This window comes from Sorex araneus, chromosome X (genome assembly GCF_027595985.1).
Source record: "Sorex araneus isolate mSorAra2 chromosome X, mSorAra2.pri, whole genome shotgun sequence".
NCBI classification, from domain to species: domain Eukaryota; kingdom Metazoa; phylum Chordata; class Mammalia; order Eulipotyphla; family Soricidae; genus Sorex; species Sorex araneus.
In genome coordinates, this window is record NC_073313.1 from 315,804,808 (window position 1) to 315,824,686 (window position 19,879).

The 19,879-nt window shown below is 41.1% G+C and overlaps 1 protein-coding gene across 1 annotated transcript in view; it reads right to left on the reverse strand.

The window, feature by feature from the left end:
- Window positions 1–19,879, reverse strand: part of ACOXL (acyl-CoA oxidase like) — a 355,676-nt gene that overhangs the window by 77,320 nt on the left and 258,477 nt on the right. The window contains exon 15 of the mRNA XM_055123333.1: window positions 17,898–18,009. Coding sequence (XP_054979308.1) covers window positions 17,898–18,009 — 112 coding nt within the window. The remainder of the gene's footprint in view (window positions 1–17,897; window positions 18,010–19,879) is intronic.

Genomic DNA, 19,879 nt, shown 5'->3' on the forward strand with positions numbered 1-19,879 from the left:
CTGCACCCTTGTGGGGGTGGGGCACCCACATCCCACAAGCCTCTTTCCCCAGAATCCTACCAGCCCCACTGCATACTCCGGTTTGCCTCAAAGGCATCCTCAGAGCCAACGGCTGCTGTGGTCCAGGACAGGGCCAGGGGGAGCCTCACTGCCCAGTCATCTTCACCTGCCTCTCTCACTTGTTTCTCTCTCTCCCTTTCCCTCTCTTTCACCCTCTCCTTAGTCCTTTCCTCCGTCCCCCTGTTCCTCCACTTCCTCCCCCTCCCTCCTCTCCACTCTCCCTCTCTTTCTCTCCCTTCTGGTTTCCTTCTCCCTTTCTTTTCTCCCCTCCTTCCCCACTCTGCCTATCAACTTGGAGGACTTCTTTCTTTTCTCCTGTCTTTGTTTAATTACTTTCTCTCTTCCCTTTCCCTTTAATTTTATGCATTTTTACTATTTTTCTGGACCTTGTCTTTCCCAGCCCGTCCCTCCCCCCGCTTCTGTTCTCTCCTTTTATATTTTCATTTTGACTTTTCTGTATCTCAGCCTGCATTGTTCTTTCTCTCTTTCCCACTGGAGCTTGATTTACTGTTTCCACTTGGATGCTTTTTCTCACATTTCTCCCTTTTCTCTTTAGACTGCGGTGTTGAGCTCATGTGTTTTCCTCTGTTTGGCCCTGGGAGTGGAGGCAGAACCATTTACTTCCCCAACAGTCTTCCTGGCACCTCTCCCCTTGCCACCCCCCCACCCACCACACCAATAGGCCTGCCAGTGGGCCCTCATGTGCTTCTTGTGCTAAGCAGGTGGCAGGTCCAGCAGAGAGTGGCTCCCGTGTGGCTCTCGGAACTGGGAATAGGGCATCCTTTGCCCTTTTGCCTTTAGTTATGAAACAAAGTAAAGATGGAAGAAAGACGGAAGCATACACAAATCTGACTTAATACCCTACCGTATCCTGGGAGAAAGAGCCAGGACGAGCATGCTTTTTTTTTTTTTTTTAACCTATGATGCCAGCTTGCTTCCTTTTAGAAGCAGACAGAAGTCCTGGTCTGGGGAAACAAACTACAGGTATCTAAGACAGGGGTTCACAACACACTTTCCTATATAAATGCCATCTATGAGAGATGAACAACAATGAAGGAATGAAGGGGCCCCTTCGTAAGGATGGGCACTTGCCACTGACCCTCTGGCTGGCTGGTGAGCCCAGGGAAGTCCAGCAACAGGACCACACACTAAGCCAGGCTCCACAGATTATTGCTAGCGGAACCCCCACTGGCAGACTTAGCCCTGTTAGTGCTTGTTTAGCACAGCTGTGTTGGCACATAAAGAGCCTGCCCTTCTCTAACCCCCACCCCCTTCCTTCCCCCTATCCCCATTTTCTTCTCATTCACTCAAGTCTCTCCCCTACTGACATCTAGGTCCACGGCAGGCAGCAACATTCTCACCTTCCCCAGCGTGTTGCATGCCAGGGCTCAGTAAGCATGCATGCTCCACTCTGGACACACCAGGTCTCTGCACAAACACCCTCTCTGACACCAGCTATCTGCTCAGGCTGTGGTTCTCTCCACCTGCATCCCATCACCCGAACAGAAATGCAACCAACACAGCCCCCCCGCACAGCCATCAGGACCAACCACCACGGGAAACAGCCACCCGGCCTGTTTGTGAGAGAACAAATGGAGGCACAGGAGTGAAAGGAAACTCAGGCACAGAGATGTGGCCGGCAGAGAGACAGCAGAAGGTGCTGGGACTCCTGGGAAGCCCAGAGCTCCAGGGTGAGCCAGGCTGTCTGCACAGCTTCTCCTTCCATCTGTGTAGTCTCTGGTCAGAGACCCAACAATCAGAGCAGCATCCACAGGCAGAATCAAGTGCCAGTGAAGCCCTGGCTATTTTTGCCACAGACAAGAGGCCCAGGAGTGGGAACCAGCCTACGTTTGATCTGACCTGATTCTGAATCTTTTCCTGATGAAGGCTTAACTGAAATTGTCAGAACATGAAATCAAGAGGGCTTGGCAAAGTGCTCCCATAATTGAATTTATTACTTCCTAATCTCTCCTCCCCTTCCCCTTTCTTGTCAAATAGAGTCTGCTTTTCATTACTTGGCCTTGCAGAAAAGAAACTGATTGCTGAATGATACGTTCTTTTTGGTCACTCGACATACATTTGAACTCTGGGCTTCTGAAATCTATCTTGATAATGTTCAACAACAGGTATGTAAATAAACTAATGGTTGATACCCTCTCCATTCCTCACATAAAAAAATTCCTCTGAACTATTATGGTGGATAAAGAAATAGAAAAGTGAGGGGTGGGAGGCGGGGGAGCAGGGGGGACCGAGAGGTTTTAAATAGATTTTACAGGCACTAAAGCATTCATTTGGACTAAGGTCAGCTAGAAAGATCTTGTTTCAATAATACACTCTGCATTTAGTTGAAGACCATGTTATGGAATCTGAAGGCCCTTAGTGACTGCTTAATGCTGACATAAGGCAGAAAAGTGGACACATAATACATGGAAGGAGTCAGGCCTCAAGATTGTTGCTTTCCGAATCTCTGCAGGTGCTGGGCCGTGGGAGAGGCGTTCTTGGGGCTGTGAGTGAAAGGCAACATGTACAATCGGCAGAAAAGTCATCTGTTGGGGTAGGGGGAGGGGACTGAGTCCAGAGAACAGAGATGAGGTGGAAGTATGGAACCCATAGCATGGAAGCATATCAGGGTTCAGTCCCCAGCTCCATTCTGCTTTCCCAGGGTAAGGCCCCCCCACACCCACCTTTGCCGTTCTTACCATAAGACTGTCCCAAGATCCTCTGATTGGGCCCCACGTGCAGTGCCACCACCACCCAAGCTCAGGCTGAACCCTAGCTCTTCTGGGCTGGGGGTTCACAATGATCTTCCTGCCACCAAAGGGCTCCAGCCTGGGTCTGTGATCCGTGACCGGCAAGGAAGTTTCTTGGCCCCTTCTGTAGGGTGCACAGGTCTCCCCCCCCAGAGCAGGCATTGGTAGTGGCAGTCACTGTTGTGCCAGCCTTCCCAGCCCAGAACTCAGGATACTTCTGCCTTGAATGCAACAGTCGCTCACCAACATGCTGAGCCTTCCTTCTAACAGTCTTCTTAGCTGTGCCTGGGGCACTTGCTCCCATCTCTGTATGGAGGTTATGTGACATGGCATGCCTTGCCATGTACTAGGCCAGAGCCAGCTTCAAGACACTCCAAACCAAGCACCACCCCAACTGATAGGATAGAGCAGCCCTCTGCCGGCTGCAGACCCCTCTCACTCCACTTCCCCCCAGTAAACACCATTGCTACCCCGAGTCTAAGGGGGCAGCAGACAGTCTCCCAGGCTTAGTCATCTTTGCAGCCTCTGAACTCACACAGCGCCTGGCGTGCGGTGTCCCTGGGGAGCAGCAGCTTTCAAACCAAGAACTACATTCAGTCAAGATAAAAATGGGTAGAGCTCTCCTCCTCCCAGCTTCATTGTTTGTTGGAGCATCTATCTAAAGTGCCAACAAAGCCTTTTAATTTCACAGCATATAGTCTGAGCTAACCTTTTAGGAATTCTAAAATAGCACATATCACAGACTGCTGAGAAACATCTTTGAGCTTCTGAGCGTCTGTGAGTTTGGCAGGGAGAGGGGTTGGAGGTACTTGGGTGAGGATCTCCAGGGGCTAAATTTCCACTGATCACTAAGAGGAAGCAACGATAGCACCCATAAAGAACTCTTTCAAACAGTTAATGAGCAGAGAAATCAGGGTGTCAGGCACCCAAAACTTTCCACAGAACATTGTAGGTCAATAAGCGGCCATCAGTTTCTCAAACCAGAAGGTTAAGTAGACAGACAGATGCGTTGACTTTGTCTTAGCAAAGGGGTCAAGTAAGAGGATCATCTACTTTGCCTCTGACTGATGTAAGAGCAACACCATAATGAGGAGTCTCTTTGCCCACTGCTAGGGGTATTTTTTCCCCCATGTTTTTACTTCCTTTGGGTTCTCAGGATTTCAATCTTTTGGATTTTTCTATTTGGGGACTGTGATTTCAGGGGATATGTTAGGGGGTTTTTATTTTTTATTTTATCTTATTTTGCTTTTTGGGTCACACCCAGCGATGGTCAGGGGTTACTCCTGGCTCTGCACTCAGAATTTACTCCTGGTAGTGCTGGGGGACCATATGGGATGCTGGGAATTGAACCTGGGTTGGCTGTGTTAAAGGCAAATGCCCTACCCACTGTGCTATCGCTCCAGCCCGGTTAGGGAGGTTATTTTGCAGGATTTCAACATTCAGCACCATGGCATTTGGGCTGTATGTTTTACGACTATGATCAGTGCTGGTTTAAATAACATCCTTGGGTATATTCACTGATATAAAATGCATACACTCAGATGTGTGACAAATATTTATGTGTATATATGAATAATAAGTTGATAGCTTGATGATTTTTTACATGTAATCACCTAGACCAAAATGCAAAAATTTTATTTTATTTATTTATTTATTTATTTTTGCTTTTTTGGGTCACACCTGGCAATGCACAGGGGCCACTCCTGGCTCTGCACTCAGGAATTACCCCTGGTGGTGCTCAGGAGACCATATGGGATGCTGGGAATCGAACCCGGGTTGGCCGCGTGCAAGGCAAACGCCCTACCCGCTGTGCTATCTCTCCAGTCCCAATGCAAAAATTTTACAGTTTACACTCCTACTCAATACCATGCACTCATGATTCCCAAATCACTATCAATTAATCTCACTCTGTCTTAAGTATATGGAATGGAAATGGATCATAAAGTATTAACCCTTTTATATCAGGTTTCTTTCACTGAACATAGCACTGTAGCACTGTCACTGTCATCTCGTGGTTCATCGATTTGCTCGAGCGGGCACCAGTAACGGCTCCATTGTGAGACTTGTTGTTACTGTTTTCGGCATATCGAATACACCACGGGTAGCTTGCCAGGCTCTACCGTGTGGGCGGGATGCTCTCGGTAGTTTGCCGGGATCTCCGAGAGGGACGCAGGAATCGAACCCGGGTCGGCCACATGCAAGGCAAACACCCTACCCGCTGCTCTATTGGTATACAAGTAGCTGTGCTCCCTTGCTAGAGCCTCCAAATAAGCTCTCACTAAACATAATGACTATAAAATGCACTTACACTACTTTATTTAACAGTAATTTATCCCCTTTTTATTGCTGAGTATAATTTCATTGTATGAGTCTATTGCAAGTGGCTTATCCAATCTACTGTTTGGACTGTTATCAATATTTGTAATGGTTTAGGGGTTGTTACAATAACTCTGAAGCAAACATTCTAGTACAAATCTTTTTGTCAGCATGTTTTAATTTTTCTTGAGAAACAGAATGGAAATTACTGGATCCCTGGACAGGTATAGATGTTTAATCCTATAAAGAACTCCAATACTGTATTCTAGAGTGAATATCATCATCTTACGAACAGCAATTATGCAAGTTAAGTTCTAGTTGCCCTACGTTGTCATCGAGATTATCATCTGTTTAATGAAACCCACTTCTGTGGGTATGTGGTGATATTTCATTGTGGTTATAATTTATTTTTTTGATGACTAATAAGACTGAACAAAGTTTCATGTGCTAACTATCATCCTTATATCTTCTTTTGTAAAGGTTTTTCAAGTCTTTTGTGCAAGTTTTCTCACATTGTCACTTTATTATTGAATTGTATGAGTTTGTTGTACAATCTAGATAGAAGGATTTTGTCAGAAAAGTTCATTACAGATAATTTTACTGAGTTTGTGGTTTGCCTCTGTTTTCTTATTGCTGTATTTTTGAGACCAAACACTTTTTAACTTTGAAAAAAATTAATTAATATGTTATATGGAACTTAGTGATTCTTCTCTCCTTTTAAAGACATTTTCATTTACCTCAATGACAAAAATATATCTTCCTGTTTTCTTCTGAAACTTTTATATTTTCACTTTCAGCCTATAATAAGTATCAAGTTAGTTATTGTACATTATAGGGGTGACAGATCAGGGTTCCGACCTATTCAATTCAAATAAGTAGTTTTCTGCATGCTTTGTTAAAAAGATAACTTGTTGTCATTTAATTTCGTTTGTACTGTTGTAAAAAACCAAATAGATATATATGGATCAGTTTCTAAATTCTGCAGTGTTCTGCTGATCTATTTGTTCAAGCTTATGCCAAGTCCATACAGTGAATTACTGGAGTACTGGCATAAATTTTGAAATGAAATGATGCAAGTCCATATTTCTTCATAATTGCTTTGAATGGTTTAGACCATTTGTATTTTCACATGAATTGCCAGATCAGCTTGTGAGTTTCTATAAAATTCCTGTTGAGAGTTCTATTAAGATGGTGACAAACCTACAGACAAAAATGAGGTGAATAAACAACATATCAATGATGTATTCTCATGTACAAACAGGGTATTCTCCACATATTGAAATGTTATTTAATTATTTTCTGCAAATTTTAATGCTTGAATTTTTATTATTAAAATACGTTGATGAGCTTTATATTTTTCATGATATTATATATCTAAATTTACATTTTTATTTTCTAATTTTTTGATAGCATATAAAACTCTAATTTTATTTGTTTGGGAGTCACACCTGGTGGGTGCCCAAGGATAACTCCTGGCTCTACGCTCAGGGATGGCAGGCTTCAGGGTATTACATGAATGCCCAAGCATGGAAACAGGTCAGTTTATGTAAGAAAGTGCCATGCTCTCTATAAAATCACTCCAGCAACCCCTTCCCCCAATAATTTTTTTTATTTAAAAAATTTTTTTAATTTTCATTTTTTAATTATTTTTTAAATTTTATTGAATCACCATGAGATAGTTACAAGCCTTCATGTTCCCATTAATTGGTTTCTAATATTGAGTCTCAAGCTGTAAACCAGTGTTGATTTATTGGTTCTGATAGAGGTTTGGGTATTTTATTATAAATTATTTCTGATTTTTCCATGTGAACAATTATTTCATCTGCAAATCAAGACAGCTTTATTTCTTCCTTTACAATCTGTCATTTATTTATTATTTTTCTGCATTGTTGATGACTGGTTCTTTTCCTTTCCTCTTGGATATTGGGTTTTGTTTCATGATGTAGTCTATGTGTGACTAAGTAGGGTATTTTAGATACTCCACCCCTGCCACCCCTACTACCCCCGCACCCCCCACACACACACACATCCCCAAGGAAACTTTCCAGCTTTCACACCTGAAGGAAACTCTACCTGTGTAGTTATCAGGAAAACAACTTCTGACCTTTCCATTTACTTTATCTTACTTTTTCCCTTTCCATTCCTTATCTATATTTGTTTCCCTAGTGAGGTCAATACGGGATGGGTGTTTTCTGTGAGAAAAAAGTAGAGAAAGTTTGAAGCGGGGGCAAGAGAGATAAGGAGTGTTCAGTGATGTGATTACATTGACAAGATAGCAGAAACAAAAACAAAAAAATGGGGCTACATCAAATTAATAAGTTCCTGTGTGGCTAAAGAAATATGAGATAAAATTTAAACATACTGAAGAGGAGAGAATATTTGCACACACTATGTCACACAAAGGGTTAATACTCAAGATATATATACATATACAGTAATATATCAACAACAACAATAAATCCAATAACCCCATTAAAAATGGGGAGGAAATCAACACTTCTCTAAAGAGGACAGATGTATGGTCAACAGGTATAGGAATATTGTTCATTGTCACTTGCCAGGGAAATTCAAATTAAGATAACAATGAGATATCACCTCACACCAGTGAGATTGGCATATATCAAAAAGTCTAGAAACAAATAGTACTGGTGGATATGTGGTGAGAAAGGAACTCTCATATACTGCTGGTTGGAATGTTGTTTGGGCAATCCCCTATGGTAAGCACTCTGAGTTCCCAAAACAGTAAGAATAACTTGGATATTAACCCTCTGTCAGATGAGTGGTGGCTAATAATTTCTCCCAGTCTATGAGCTGTCCTTGTAATCTGATTTTGTTTTCTTTGAGGTGCAGAAATTTCTTAGTTTAGTGTAATCCTATTTGTTTATTTTTGCTACTACTTGTTTGGTCAGTGGTGTTTCATCCTTAAATGAAAGATGCCTCTAGCTTCAATGTCATAAAAAGTTCTGCCTATATTCTCTCTCTAAGTAACTTAATGACTTAGGTCTGATACCTAGGGTTACTCCTGGCTCTGCACTCAGGAATTACTCTGGTGGTGCTCAGGGGACCATATGGAATGTTGGGGATCGAGTCTGGGTTGGCCACATGCAAGGCAAATGCCCTTTCTGCTGTACGTCAGCCCCTTAAACCATATTCATTTGACTTTTGTACTTGGTGTTAGAAAGATGTATAGGTTCACTTTTTTTGCATGCGGTAACCAGTTTTCCCAACATCACTTGCTGAAGCTTGCCACTTGAAGTGACAGTGGGCTCTGGTGATGGGATTGATGTTGGAACAATATACCCTGAAACGCAATCACAAATACCTTTGTAACTTTGTAATTCATGGTGATTCAATTTAAAAAAAGAAAGAAAAGTAAGAATAAAACTTCCATATTACCTTGTGACTCTACTTCTAGTATCTATCCCCAAGATGCAAAAACCTTCATTTAAAAATATATATATGTACATATCTGTTAATTGCAGCACTTCCTACTGCAGCACAATAGAATACCTTGGAAACAACGAAGGTATTCAATGGCAGATAGGTGGGTAATAAAATCGTGGTATACAGATACATTGGAATATAATGCAGCTGCAGGGAAGGTTGAAACTATGCAACCCAGATGGAACAGGAGGACATCAAGTTAAGTGAAATAAGTCAGGACAAGGGCAAATTCCTATGTTCTCACTATTCTCTGGTATACAGAATAACACCGTGAGGGAATGGAAAGTAGTAAAGGTGGAAAATCCTTGGAATCTAGATTATAGAAACAGAAACACTAAGGAAGGAGAGAAATGGACGAGAAAAGCAAGAGAGGAAGTTTAGAAGTAACACTTCTAAGGGATAAGAATCAGGGCTGAGGAATTTGTGTGTGTGCACGTGTGTGCGTGTGTGCATGTGCGTGTGTGTGTGTGTGCGTGTGTGTGTGTGTGGAGAGAGAGAGAGTCAGTCAACACTGTTGTAAGCATGAGGAACAACAATAAGTAAAAATACATCTTTGAAGAAGACACGTTAGGGACAGGTGTGTGTGTGGGTGGAGGGGGGAAGGCGCTGAGAGGCAGTTTTTGGACATTAGTGGAGGGACATTGACACTGGGGTGAAACTGGTATTGAAACACTGTGTACCTAGAACTCTATTGTCAACAATGTTATAAATCATGGTGAATAAATTTTTTTAAGGATTTTAGGTAAGCAAAGAGTAAACGTGTTTCCTAATATTCTCCTGGGTATCAAAGGGTGAGGAAGGGAACAAGTGAGAGGGAATTATCACCAAATGGAAATGTTTCTCATAACTAACTGTGAACAATGAGGGATGAGCTGAGCTCAGGTGTCCTGACAGCTCTGTATATCTGAGTGACTGGCACAGTCATGCTTGCATTTTCCCGTGTCTCTGCAGGCTCTCTGCGTGTTGCTGCCCACCCTTGCCTCAGCTACCATGTACTGGGATGTGCCCAATGCTCACCTTTCCCTTCTCGCTGGAGTTGTGAGCTGTTAAGCTTTCTCTCTCGTTGAAGAGTGGGAACGAATTCAAAGCGGCAGTAGGGAAGAGAGTCTCAGATAGGATGAGGTAGTCTTTACGCAGCAGTGCCCATGTTCTAACGTCACACAGACCCATCTATCACAACAGTCTTGTCTTTTTTATTTCCCATCTTCCCATCCCAGCTGGACTATCGAAGCAAGAAGAGGCAGAAAGATCAAGACCAGCCATGAACACAGGAAATTGGGTTTCTAATGCTGCTTCCTGTCTTTGATGGTTTGTGTCCGGAACCAAGCTCTTGGTAATTTCTCTGCCACGAGATTTTTAAATCCAAAATCTATAGTTCACACCACCAATCGGCTTTTTAAAAATGGACTTAACACACCCCAGCTGTGGTTCCTTTCTTTCCCCCTAGTCCTCACCCTCAAACTCTGGGAACTTCAAGCAAATCAGCACTGGGTTTTCTCCTTCTGGATTCAGTAATTATGGCATTTTCTACTGTTTGTTGCCTCTCCAAGCACCCCCTCACCAAAGCCCATGAAGAACCCTTCCTTACAGAGCTACGGATGGTGACATGTCTGCTGTCCAACTGTTGACAGGAACAGCTCCCATTTTCCGTGGACAGGAAGTCAGATAAGAGTCCATCCTCCCACAATGACCTCAGCAAAGATAACATAAGTCTAAAATGATAAGAGCATAACCGGCATTATAAAGCCTTTATAGAAGTACTATGGCATGATTACACTCTTACATGGTAAAGTAAGAGCTGACCGTAATAAAAACTATACGTGACAGTAATTTTTCTAAATGTAAGAGGTGTAAAAATTTAAACTTCTGAGAGCCTTATTTCCAGCTTCCAACAAGTCTTATTCAGACAAATCTCAAACTGTGAAAAGGTAAAAATAATAGAGTTCTTAGGATAGCAGCTGCTTTCAGTTAGCTACATGCCCCTGGATTTGAGGATGGTTCATACTGTTCATTTGCAAACTGCTTCCCTTTTCCCTTCATTCAGTCTTGTGCTGCCATGAATCCAGTTTTTATATCACTATTTTCCAGGTGATTCTTACAAACCTGGGAGAAGGGGAACCACTGCTGTGCAAGAAAGTGACAGGTGTGGAGAAAGAAAACATGTATCAGCCTTGGTTAACCAGAACGGTCAAACGGGATGGAGACTCTCTGTGTTCTCAGCCCTCCACCAGCCCAATCTTGCTGGCACAATTGAAACAAGTCATTTGTTGATTGATTACAGAAACTATGTTTCTGCCTAGATTTTTCTCCATAGCAAGACAAAAATCATAACAGAATCATTCCTGTTTGAACATTGACAAGCCATTGTTTGTTATTTGTGTGCTTCTTCGCAGCCTTAGATGAACAATGCTAGCAATATAATTTTGGGAAAACGGAGAACTTTATTTTTTATGATTATTTATTATTATTACTTTTATTTATTTATTTTTATTGAATCACCGTGAGATAGTTACAAGCTTTCATGTTTGGGTCACAATGATCAAACACCCATCCCTCCACCAGTGTACATTCCCCACCACCAATATCCCCGGTGTACCCCCCTTTCCCACCCTCCCCCTGCCTCCATGGCAGACAATATTCCCCATAATCTCTCTCTACTTTTGGGCATTATGGCTTGCAACACAGACACTGAGAGGTCATCATGTTTGGTCCATTATCTACTTTTGGCATGCCTCTCCCATTCCAACTGGTTCCTCCAGCCATCATTTTCTTAATGATCCCTTCTCTATTCCATCTGCCTTCTCCCCTCCACTCATGAAGCAGGCTTCCAGCTATGGGGCAATCCTCCTGGCCCTTGCATCTACTGGAAAACGAAGAACTTTCAAGGGAAGCTCTGGACCTGGGCTCCGTCTCTGGCCACTAGGACACTAGAGGGCCAAATGGGAGTCAGATTCTAGCCACAAACGAGTCAGGGAAGTCATTAACAAATAATAGAAAGGCTTGTTCTTTCCTAAGGACTTAGTAGACCCAACTCTCCAGTTCACACAGTGAACTGTGGCTCTCAGCACTCGCTCTGGGGTAGGCAGACTATCTGTCTAATGAGCTGTCAAGGTTGGTCAAGCTTCTCTAATATAAAACCTGTATGTGAAGAACAGTAAAGAACATTAGTAAATGTTCTTTACTGTTGAATAAAAGCAGATTTCTAAAAACCACTCATGGTTTTTTGCCTTTTTTGGGGGGGAGGGCTAAATATTCTGAACCAAATCACATGGTTATTTTTAAGATCTTGGCATTCTAGATGAAATAACCCTCCTTTGGACACTGCCCAAAGACTATTGTCCAGACTTCCTTCGGGTCAGATGTCCAAGTTGCTAAAGAGTCATCTTATTTCATACTTCAAATTAATGTAGGTGCCTATAAGCCAACACATGTAACTAGCTGAGCCAAAACTACAATTACAATGTAGAAGAAGTAAATATTCTTTCCTCTAACTTTGCAGGTTTTATTTTAATTCATCACTTATTTCATTTTTACCTTGAATGAAAACAAATGACTTCACCAAAGGCAGAAATTTATCTTAAAAATCTTGCAGTCTTTCCATGCTTAGTTCTAGAAACCCACACTGTCCAATGCATATTTAATTGAATTGATTAACTCATAGCAACAACTAAGATAATTAACATAAGATTAAGGTTCATAATTTTTTAAAATGCCTTTAAAAAAGATATTCTAAGGAAGTATGGTGCTGCTGGCAGATTAACCTGTACCTGTGGGGCAAATGCATCAGCAACCTGATGGTGCCTTCAGACTTCCAGATACCCCAAAATTGCCACTCTGCCTTTGGTCAGACCTCAACAACTTGGGACCAAGTTTACCAAGAAATTAAATGGCCAAAAGTTAGATTTGTGGGAGCCATGCCCACAAATCACCGCTGGCTCAGCTATACAAGCTCATTTATCAGCCTTATTTAAGAGACCCATAAATAAATTTCAAAAGAGATAAAAAGCCGCAAGAAATGTCGAACCCATGCATGGCTGAAGAGGCTGAGGTAGGTTGGAGGGGGGCAGGTCAGTCTGGAGTCTGCCCATATAGAACCCCTGGCAACTGCTTCCTTCCATAATCCAAAATCACTGCCATACCCCTGGCTGACTCCACCATCTCAGGACAGATCTCACTGAGACACAATCTGTCGAAAATTCTGGTATGTGGGTTTTGTGAATGAAATCTCCAGGCATTCTTGGTGTTGGGATGGGCTACCTCCACCCTCCTCCCTGTATTTCTGGAAGCCTCGACAGTCACATCAATACCCCAAAGCTGCCACTCAGTTAAAAAGCTCCTCCAGCCTTACTGTCCTCATAAAAATACTGAATGCCCTCAACAAACACAATGACTTCTTAGTACCTATATTGCAAACCATAATGCAGTAAAGGAAAAGGAGAGAGAGAGAGCAAGAAGGAAAGTGGCTCCCATAGAAGGAGTTTGGGTGTGGGGGATTGGGTGTTGGGGGATGGTAGGAAGGAAACAGGAGACATTGGTGATGGGAAATGTACACTGGTGAAAGGACAGGTGATGGAACATTGTATGACTGAAACTCAATTATGAACAGCTTTGTAATTGTCTAGCTCATGGGTATTCAACTAAAAAAATTTTTTTAAAAAGTAATGTGGAGTTCATGCCCACGTCAATCAACTTAATCAATGGCTGAATAATTAGCAGTACTCCTATATTTAAAAATAATTAAAAAGATATTCTATCCTCCATCTTTGCAAAAAGTTCATATTATAATCTCTTTAATTTATATAATAATCTTTAATTTATAGACATGGAAACAGAAGTTGAGAATGGCCTAAGATAATTGCTTATATCTCTTCACCACACCTCACATCTAATTTCTTCTATATTCATAAAACACTTGCATGTCAGGATTTTCTCTGGGCCCCAAATTAGAAAATCAATACATCTGTGTAGTGTGTTTTATGGAAAAGAAATAATATGAGCAGAAATTATTCCCAAATATTTAATAAGTACTTTTGATCATCCTATGTCATGAAGAAAGTAAAATTAGACCTAGATACTTTGCAGTGGACCTGTTTTGTAATGTCCATACAGTAAAAATATGAAAAGGTGAAGAGAGATCAAAAGCTGAAGAGATAGTAAAATACTCAGAGAAACGAAATGTTAGAAAAATGGGTGTAAAGAAATATGGCCCTTTACATGCTGGGGCTCAGATAGAGAAGGGGACACCAAGTAGAGGATGTTGGGAGGACCCATTCGGGTTGAAAGATGTGTGCCGAAAGTAGACTATAAACCGAACATGAAGGCCACTCAATACCTCTATATCAAACTACAACACCCAAAAGGAGAGAGAACAAAAGGGAATGCCCTGCCAAAGAGGCAGGGTAGGAGGGTGGGGGATGGGGTGGGGGTGGTGAGAGGGATACTGGGATCATTGGTGGAGGTGAATGGGCACTGGTGGAGGGATGGGTAAATGATCACTGTATGAGTGAAATGCAAACATAAAAGTTCATAAATTTGTAACTGTACATCACATAATTCTCTAATAAAAATTAAAAATTAAAAAAAGAATTTTATTTATGGTAATGCATAAAAACCCAAAGCATCAAATATTGTGTGATCATGGAAAGATACCTTGGAAAGGTATCTTTGATATGTAAAGATACATTCTTATATACTTAAATGGAAATAATGTTCTTAATAAACTATAATATTATTTCTTTAAAAAACAAAAATAAAAACTTCATAAGATCCAGCAACACCACCTGTACTAATTTGAAAAGATACTTGCACAATCATGTGTGCAAATCAATAGCCAGAACACAAAATCAAAGTGGAAGCCCATCAACAGATGACTGGAGAAAGAAACTGTAGCACATTTTTGAGTTTACAAAAATTAAATTCAAAAATGTGCCTGTTAAGGAGTTAGGCTGGGGCACAGGAAGGAATCTGGGGACACTCGTGGAGGGAAGTTGACACTGGTGGTGGGATTGATGTGGGAACACTATATGCCTGAAACTATTATGGACACATCTGTAAATCCTGGTGCAAAAATTAAAAAATTTGCTTTAAGAAAAGAGAGAGAAAGAAACTATGGTACATATAGTCAGTGGAAAACTACTCTGCCATTTAAAAAGATGAAATCATGCCTTCGGGGACAAAATGGATGGAACTCAAGGTAATTATGCTAAATAAAATAAGGAAGGCAATTACCAGATAGTTTTATTCACATGTAGAATATAAACAACTAAAGCAAACTAGAAAAAATCAAATAAAATGAACTTACTAAGTTTTCCAGAGAGGGTGGACTTGTACACTGAATTAAACACAAACAACAGGGCTTTACACAAGGACCAGGAAAAAAGATTTTAGGCTGAATCTCGGAAAATTTCTGAAGCCAAAAACCCCAGCATCCACTGCCATAGTGCAGGCAGAGCTGAGGGAAGTTTGCTGGAGACTTCAGGCCCCAGCAACAGGCCTTCTGATCTGCTCTGAGTCTGATTATGCCAACATCTGGACCTGTTTATCTCCTTTGTTTTGTCTTCTGTAGTGATTTGGAAAACTAGCATCCTGTGTTTAGTACTCGTGTTGACTTGCAATTTAGTGAACCATATATTTTAACCTATGTTTCTCCAATGATCAAAGTCAGACCAAACAATGTCATGGGTCTACCCTGCAATTAAAGTAAAAAATTAAGCATGGTTTTTACTTGACTTTAGCTTTGATCTTACCTTAAAAAATACTACAAACACAATATATTATAAACCAATTAAGTTTTGCTTTAAGTTATGTTTCTTTCAAATAATGTATTTAGCTTTTATATTTAGCAGTAACTATTTTAGGAAACCATATACTGACTGCTCGGCTTCCATCAATCCTTTTGTAGCATATTTTGAGTTACTACCTTTGATTTTTTAATTGACCTATAGAATGGTTCTATAAATAATTTGTTGGGGGTGGGGAGCACTTCCAAGCATGGATAAGAGAGCTCAGGGGTCTCCTGTCACTCCTGATTATAGCCCAGTTTGTGCAAGCAACCAGGGTCATACCCAGCAGTGTTCATCCTGGCTTAGGTCTTTAAAGTGTTTGTAAGGAAAGCCACAATGTACCTGATTCTTGGTCATCTTAAAATATCTTTTTACTACCGGAATTCTTGAATTAAATTTAGTATGGAGCAGTATGCATAGATCAGAGTTCAGCCTTAGGTGAGACTCTATTACTCTACAATATAATACTACAATATAGAGTAACAAAGTAATGTAGAGTACAATATATTACTCTATGCAAACTGGGCAATAAAGACTGAAGGCCAGTCTATTTTTTCTTTTTGTTGAAAAACTATTATTTCTAGTTGCTTATGACAAATGGAGACGTTACTGGTGTCCACTCGAGTAAATCGATGAACAACGGGATGACAGTGATGACAGTGATGATGATGACGGTTGCTCTTTACTCTAGGTTTGCAAGCTATGATCAACACAGTGTATTTTTTTGCCAAAAAAATGTTAATTTTTAAGCCCTGACTATAGCTGGGTTTTGTGGCCCCAAAATTAAAGAAAAAGATGCCAATTTTTCACATTAAGAAAAATGGTTTTTCTATTATGTCTATGATTATAATTTTTGATCCTGATGCAGAATTTTCAAGAGTATAGTTTATCTGTAGGTTCAATTCCTAAAGTTTTTATTCACTCCATATCTGTGCTCATCTTTTACTGTTTTATCTTTCTTTTTTTTTTCTGTAGTCTTGGATGACTAGTTCATAGATTGCATTTTATTCACGTTTAATTCTGCTCTTCAGCAAAAGGATAATATTTTTGCCTTGGATTTCACACTTTTAGTAGTCTCCCCTCTAGAGGGTATGTTATGTGGAGTGACTTCACCCACCCAGATGTGCTCATGAGTTCCAGAAGGGCTACATCTCAGATCTATACCTTAGGGCTGGATTGATTTGCATAACCTTACCTCAGGTCCCAGAAGTAATCAGCCACAGCTTTAGCCCTTCAGAGTAGATCTTAACGGTTTTCTCTTCCCAGGGCACTTCTGTCTCTAAAGCATTCCTTAGCAGAATATCCATAGCTAAATACCACTTATCCTCTACATTCTACCCACTCTTTGTTGTGTTGGGAACATGCTCTTTTGAATCTATATAAACAGATTCAAAGAAAGCTATGAATGATCCATTTCTCGCCCTCTCAGAATTTTATTCTAAGTGAAATGAGTCAGAAAGAGAGGGACAGACATAGAAGGACTGCACTCATTTGTGGAGTATAGAATAACATCACATGAAGCTGACACCCAAGGACAGGAGATACAAGGGCCAGGAGGATTGCCCCATCGCTGGAAGCCTGCTTCATGAGCGGAGGGGAGAGGAAGATAGGATAGAGAAGGGATCACTAAGAAAATGATGGCTGGAGGAATCAGTCAGGATGGGAGATGTGTGACGAAGTAGAGAATAGAACAACCATGATGACCTCTCAGTGTCTGTGTTGCAAGCTATAATGCCCAAAAGCAGAGAGTATGGGGAATATTGTCTGCCATGGTGGCAGGGGAGGTTGGGAAAAGTGGGGCACACCAGGGATATTGGTTGTGGGGAATGTGCACTGGTGGAGGGATGGGTGCTTGATCACTGTGTGATTGTAACCCAAACATGAAAGCTTGTAACTATCTGACGGTGATTCAATAAAAATTTTTTTAAAAAGAATTTTATTCCCATAAAGGAGATGAGAGGTCTGATTTCAGGTTACAGCAATTCAGAGGTCCTAATTGTGTACAGAGGTGAAATGAGTAAAGCTTTGGGTGAGGTATGGGGGTCTTATTGGCTATTCTGAATTAGGATTTAAAGAGGTCATTCTGGGGTGGGTATTCTCCAAACAACTTCACTGGCACTGGACTAGGTGGAAATTCCTTCTAAATTTCTCTCAGTGCTGATATAAAGGTTAATGAGTTTTCAGCGTCATTGGTATTTTGATAGGAAATGGAATGTATCTCAGGCTAATCTCCAATGCATTGCCTCCCAGCCACCACTGGGGAACAATATATTCTCAACATACATCTCCGTTCATCAATCCAATAGAAACCAAATGATATGTGTGGGTGGAATTTTAAAATACTACACAAAAGAATTAACCGTAGCAACTTGGACTTCAAAGTCAGCAAAGCTGTCATGCAAAATGGCCTGCAGGAATTTCCACCATTCCCAGAAGCTTGTGATTGAGCTGACTCATCCTTAACAACATATAGTTCACCATTCACCAGTAAGAGCATGTCTTAAATACATGCCAAAAAGGAAAGTATCACACAACATGCATTTACCTTATAGTAAATCCTGGCCATCAAACCCCGCTGAAGAACCGTTTCACGAAAGTTCACTGCTTTCAACAGAAAGGTGAGATTGCCCACGGTGTCCACATTGAATGCCAGGAAACTGAAAGAAGAAACAGTCACTATTATTATTGCTTGTTCTCATTAAAGAATTTCATTAGGAAGAAACAGATAAGGGTTTATATCTTAAATAAAAACTCAAAATCAAGCAACTGCTTTAGTCAAGCATCTTTTCAACTTTTTTTTTGGTGAATGTTTGGCTTATCATACTCTTTATGGCATAAAAATTTGGCTCTTTCTTAATTTTTTTTTATTGAATTACCATGTGGAAAGTTACAAAGCTTTCAGGCTTAAGTCTCAATAATACAATGCTCGAACACCCATCCCTTCACCAGTGCACATATACCACCACCAAGAATCACAGTATACCTCCCCCCACCCCTCCAGCCCCCAACCCCCACCCCGCCTGTGTAGCTTATAAATTGGCTCTTTATGGTATAAAAAATAATTGGGGTTTGGGGTTTTTTTTGGTTTTGGACCATATTGGCAGTGCTAATGGGTTACTCCTGGCTCTGTGCTCATGAATTACTCCTGGTGGTGCTCAGGGGAACATATGGGATGCCAGGGATTAAACCTGGGTCAGCGGCATGCAAGGCAAATACTCTACCTGCTCTGCCCAGTATTATCTCTCTGGTCCCATAATTGATTTTTTTTATTTTTTTCTACTTACTATTATATTTATAAATTTTATTTATTGTTTACATCACTTAATTCATTAACAGTTATGCAGATTTTTCAAGTAGGTTTATTTTAACATCATCATCATTATCATCATCCCATTGATCGTTGAATTTCTCGAACGGTCTCAGTAACATCTCCATTCTTCCTAGCCCTGAGATTTTAGAAGCTTCTCTTTACATGTCCTTTCCAATGGTGTCACATTGAAGGATCTTTCAGGGTCAGGGGAAAGAGACTGATCACTGTTACTGGTTTTGGCATATGAATATGATGTGGGGAGTTTGCAAGGCTCTCCCATGTGGGCAGGAAACTCTTGGTAGCTTTCCAAGTTTCCCCAGAGGAAGAACTAAGCTATAAGATATCTTGCGGCCTCAAAGCTTGGTTTTGGCCGGGAGCTTGGTTTTATAGTCTCTGGATGTTGGCCATTGGTGGATTACATAGCACTGGGGGCAGTTTCTGGGTGTGACTGCCTAGCTATTGGAAAATGGAGAATTGGGTGGAGGAGGCCCAGGCCCGATCTGAGCAGGCTTGGAGGTCTCAGCCCCCGGTCCCACACACTAGGGTTTCTCTGATGGTTCCTTCATATGTGAGGCTCGTTCAAAATAAGTGATAAGTTATTAATGCTATGATCACTTATTCTAACAACTCAACAATAATTGATAATGATATAATAATTTCACAAAGAATTTATCAATAAATAATAAATTCAAAAGCTGTGCTAAATATTTATGGATTCTTAAATATGCTCAATAACTCTATAATCAAATACTATTATAATCCAACATATATTTCTCAGGTTTGAGAAAGTGAGACCCAATAACATTCAGTAACCTGCAGACCAGAGGGAGGTCACAGACCACAGACCATAGTCAAAATTGGGTTTTGTCTGAGAGGTCACTAGTATTTAATAAAGAGAAGTTTCAGAGCACAGTGAAATGGGTGTAAGCAAGCACAGGGTATAGTAGGTCATATTTCGCATATAACCTCTGTGTGTATGACACAAATCACTGTCACTGTCACTGTCATCCCGTTTCTCATCGATTTGTTCGAGCAGGCACTAGTAATGTCTCCATTGTGAGACTTGTTGTTACTGTTTTTGGCATATCGAATATGTCACAAGTATCTTGCCACGCTCTGTCATGTGGGCGAGATACTCTCTGTAGCTTGCCGGGCTCTCCAAGAGGGGCAGAGGAATTGAACCCGGACCGGCCCCATGCAAGGCAAACATCCTACCC